Here is a 4,970-nt window from a genome sequence, read left to right as displayed (position 1 = left end):
AATTTATATGTATATTTGGAAGAATCAATCAATTAGGATTACAGTCTAATTAAAAAACTAGATCATTTACTGATGTTAAGACGAAGGGATTTGTGAATGAATTCATTTTTAGTTTAATCTCAAGAATCGAATTCCGATTAATAATTTGGAGAAAAACCCATTTACTAAAAATTTTAAAATAAAAAATATCATAACAATTTGAACACTTGACATCTTATATTATAAGGCAATACTCGAACATTAAGCTATCAATTATTGCAACAATGAAAAGAAAAATAGAACTAGCACTCACTTTGGGATGAGGACTTACTACTTACTGTTTTCAATAGTTATTTGCACTGCATTCAGCTACCTAACACATACAAAAATTGGTACATTAGAAGGGTGTCCTTGCGGATCCTCTCATAACAGGGAAAGGTCCTCTCAATTCTCTTGAAATCGTCAAAAAAAAAAAAAAAAAAAAAATGAAGAAAGGTAAATTCCTGTGCAGGGGAAACAATGATGCACAAATCAGAAGGACAAAAGGAGACGTCATTTTTAGATTTTACAGGTTAAGCATTCTTCTTTATTGTCACGTTCTTAATTGTTGCTCATTACAACTGATAAAGTTTGAATACAATAAATGGTACGATGATAGTACACCAATTATAGCCCAACCTGAATGTGGGTCTTTTATTTATGGCTAACATAGGCCCTTAAGGATATTCTTTCAGCCCTTCATATAGCTAAAATCTCTTTATTAATGGCGGAATATGTAAATTGGAGCACTCTTCGCAATAAAATCTCGTAACACTTTCACTTTTAACTTTCACTTTAACGCGTTAAATACTTTAATTTATAAAATTACACATATTAAATAATTTAATTTATAAAATCATCCTATTAAATTTGCTAATTTATAAAATTAGATCGATTAAATACTTATTAAATAATTAAAAAAATATAAAAATTATTGTTTCAAAAGTTATACTAACCATATATCATATAAAAATTTATATATAAACATCCGAAGATTCTAAAAAAATTGTTATTGTTAGCGTGGAGTTTTATACAATATTACCAAAAATCATAATTTTAAGGATATAATATTTTACTTTAAATTTAGAGTGCTATAAATTTTTCACGAAAAGTATGATGATAAATTTATGTATTTGAACCCTTTGTCAATGGAAAAAAAAAAAAAATTTAGTCTTCTCTTTGTATAAGCACCTATAGAGGTGATTCTAAATTAATTAATTAATTAATTAATAACAAAACCTTGTTCTATCACATATTCACATGGCTATAAAATAACTAATAACTATAATTAAATACTAAACTGTCACCTTCAAAGCCTAATTGGAGCCATAAAAAATCTAGGTAAGAATTTCCTTTTTTTTAAAAAAAAAAAAAAAGTTTTTCTTCATAACCATTGCACTTTATCAAAAAATTAGAATATAGCAATGCAAAAAAACCACCAGTTGTACAAGGAGAATGTGAGAAAGCAGCATGACATTTCATCAATATGTCCACTTCAGTACTATTATCACATATGCATTGCAGATTGAAAGCCTCAAGGTAAATACACATCAATAAGCAAACTATGAGGTTCTGTTCCTCTGAGCTAAACTCCGATGTTCCTATAGCTTGTTATCAGCTAAAATTCCAAGAAGTTGAAAAATCAAAGACATTATCATCAGCAATTGTTTTTTATCACCAAATTATAGCCTGTAATGTAGATATGTCATTTAGTTTTTATTTTAGCAGACAAAACATGCTTAAAATGTAGGCAGGAAAACAGTTCTTGCGAAAAACCCCACATCAGATCAAACCTATTTAGAGAACAATAGTAACTTAGGCATCTTCTATTATGGAAGTCCCTTCAAGAACTTGCCAATGATAATGTCAACCACAACCAACAAGAAAACATAGTGAAACAACAAAAAATAACAGTAATTACAGCATAAACTATGGCTTAAAGTTAGCATATGAAACTCCTGGAATGTGCTAATTCATGTATCCATAATAACCATGCAGGAGCAACTCAAACATTAACAGCGACAATATACGTAGCTCAAACTCTAGACTGGGACTTAAAAGCTATAAATGCAGATAATTAACCCTGCTAAAATATTTGTAGAATGCATAATACCATTTCACAAGAGTCGAACAATATAACTAGAAAAAGGTTTTGTAACTGTCCTAAGTTTTCACAATATATGCAAGCATTGTAACATTTCCTAAATTCTTCCTCCTAAAGATACTGCAGACATTCAACAGCATCTTAACAAAACTGGAAGTAATCTTGCATGAAAAACTCACTGTTGTGAACAGCAAAATCTGAGAGTGCCATAGAATTAATTAAAAACAATGCCCATCTCTTTGCGCTTCAACTCCAATGCTATTCGCTCATTCTCAAGCTTCATCCTCTCATTTTCCACCCTGAGTTTTTCTAGCTCATGATCTCTCTTCCTGCTAAATCTTTTCCATTTGAATCGCTGTTTTTCTAATTCCATCATCTCAAGTTGAATTTGTAGCTTCTGCTCTTCTAATTGAAGTGTTTGAGATTCCATCCACTGCTTATGTAACCAAGCTGCTTTTGTACTTTCAGTTGACATTTGATTCATATCAACTTGAGCAATCTGCAGATGAGGATAGGAGCCTTTGTTACCATCTTGAGATGGATTCCAAAAACAGGAATCTTTGCAGCCCCGGCCATGTCTCAACCTTTTCATAGAACCCCCTAAGACCCCATATATTCCCCTGTCATTGCCATGGGAAGGATGCTTCTCTTCAAATTCATCATGGTCATCAGTTTCCACTTCTTGATCATCTTCATCAAGATCATATTTTTGGTTCCTTTGAATATCATCATTATCATGATCATCTTTACTTCTAAGTGCCAATTGCAAGGAATGTTGCAATGCCGGATCATGAGGTAGATGCAATCTATTACTATTATGATATGAACACATCTCTTCATAGAAGAGATGCTTCGAGCTTAATATTTTCCTGACATCATCTTTCTCTTTCTCTGTTAGATAATCTATATGAACTAGAAGCGCCGGGTTCTCCACAACTTCACAAGAAGTTCCCCTCCCAAGCATGTCATTTAGCTTTTTATACCTTTTGTTAAGATCATTGAATTTATCCTCACATTGCTGACGTGAAACATGGAAACCCCTTTCAGCCATGACTTTGGAAATTAATTTCCATTTGCCTTTTTTTTGTAAAATAGCTAACTTTCTTCTCACCCCACCATCACCATCCGAAGACATATCCTCACCTATATAAGACACAGCAGTTATCAAAAGCCTCACCATCTTATCAGTCCACTTAACACGCTGCCAAGGCAATCCCTTTTTCCCTTCACTGTGACCATTGCCATCATCTTCAGTATAGCTTGGCTCATCCTCATCACTTGCTGAATTTTTCATCTTCTCTCCTTTGTTGTAATTAGTCTTGGAAATGGTTTGATCAGAGTTATTCAAGGCCCCTATGGTAAGGGGGAAACCCTCATGAATTGAGGGATGGACTGAGGAGCCCTGGCGATGGATAGGGCGTTGTTGATTGTGTATAGCATGTGGATATTGTGTTTGATGATGAATTCTTACCGCTCCTTCCAAGTCAAGGCCTCCAAAAGGAGAACCACCAGGAAGCATACATCCTCGTGACAAATTTCCTTCCATTTTGTCAGTTTTAGAACAAATTAGATTCATACCCATGAACCCATTTTCCATAAACCTTATAAAGATGACGCTTTAAGCTCTTAGAATCTAATTATCAATTGGTTCACTACCTTCTCAGCTATTATACACAAAACAAAGAATAGCCATTTCTTATTTTTCCTTTTTGGAGAATCCCATCAAATCCCAGAACTTTCTAGATCCTCAAGCATACATTTTCAATTCTCACGAAGCAAACAAATACAAACCCTTCATTTATAAACTCAAAATCTCAGTTGAAATTTACCAAAAAACCACAAACAGTCAAAACAGAAACAGAAACAGAACAATATCAACAATAATCCTTCAATGTTCAATAATAGAGAAGCGAAAGCTACTTATCTGCAGCAGAACAACTCCAAATAGCTAATAGTCTACTACCCACATGCAGGCCTTGAAAGACAGAGAGAGGGAGACCAAGCTTTCCTATAATGAAGGCAAGAATCTAGAACATCTCCTATCAATCAAGCTCAGAGATCTTTCAGCAACAAAGAAAAGAAGTATTTACAAAGTAAACTGTGTGTGATGAGAATATTTATAAGTATATGTTTCAGCAGGTTCAATGTATGAGAAGATCTAATGGGTCCAAAGTGACATTACTTTCTTTGATTTTATATTCCAGACCCGACAAAATTGCTAATACGAGGATAATACCAATAGAAACTTGTATTGCAGAACACTTTTTTTTACCTTTCTTTCTTAATTTACTAGTTGGTGCTGCAATTTAAATTGTATTTTCTTTCTGGGTATATAATTTAAATAATAATGTGATACTATTCTTAGGACAATTGAGAACCTTTTAATAAAAGAAAAGGACATGAGGTTGGCCAAATTCATGTATTTGGCATATAAATCTACTGTCAAGTGGGGGACACAAATCACAACTTGGGTTCATATTTTATGCTTGCTTTTGGAACGAGGCATTAATAAAATAAATGGCTCAATTTCTTTTATTATATGATCTTAATAAATTAATCATACGATGTTATTCATCAATAGCTTAATTCTAATTAAAATTTTAATCATAGATGATTTTGCCTTTTTCTTGAATAAAAATATTTGTAAAAAATTCATATTTGTTTTTATATTGTATAATATTTTGAATTAATGGACGTTCAAATTGATTGATCAATTATAATTAATAACTGGTGTGAAATTAGTTTAATACCACTTTTGGTGATTGAATCAATATTTTAAAAATCTGTTAGAATTAGTTGGTCTAACCATTACTCAGAAACTATAATTGGTTTGATTAGACTTAAAAAA

General features: G+C 32.2%; 1 protein-coding gene across 1 annotated transcript; it reads right to left on the bottom strand.

The window, feature by feature from the left end:
- Window positions 1-2,112: 2,112 nt before the first annotated feature.
- On the bottom strand, window positions 2,113-4,313 carry LOC105629112 (uncharacterized). Its single transcript, XM_012210629.4, has one exon. The coding sequence runs from the start codon at window positions 3,717-3,719 to the stop codon at window positions 2,337-2,339; it is 1,383 nt and encodes a 460-aa protein (XP_012066019.1). The 5' UTR covers window positions 3,720-4,313; the 3' UTR covers window positions 2,113-2,336.
- Window positions 4,314-4,970: the final 657 nt, after the last annotated feature.

This window comes from Jatropha curcas, chromosome 9 (assembly GCF_041381405.1).
Source record: "Jatropha curcas cultivar XTBG-Jc1 chromosome 9, XTBG_Jcur_1.0, whole genome shotgun sequence".
NCBI lineage: Eukaryota > Viridiplantae > Streptophyta > Magnoliopsida > Malpighiales > Euphorbiaceae > Jatropha > Jatropha curcas.
Note: the sequence above shows the minus strand (reverse complement) of the source record. Positions and strands in the feature narration are given on the sequence as shown.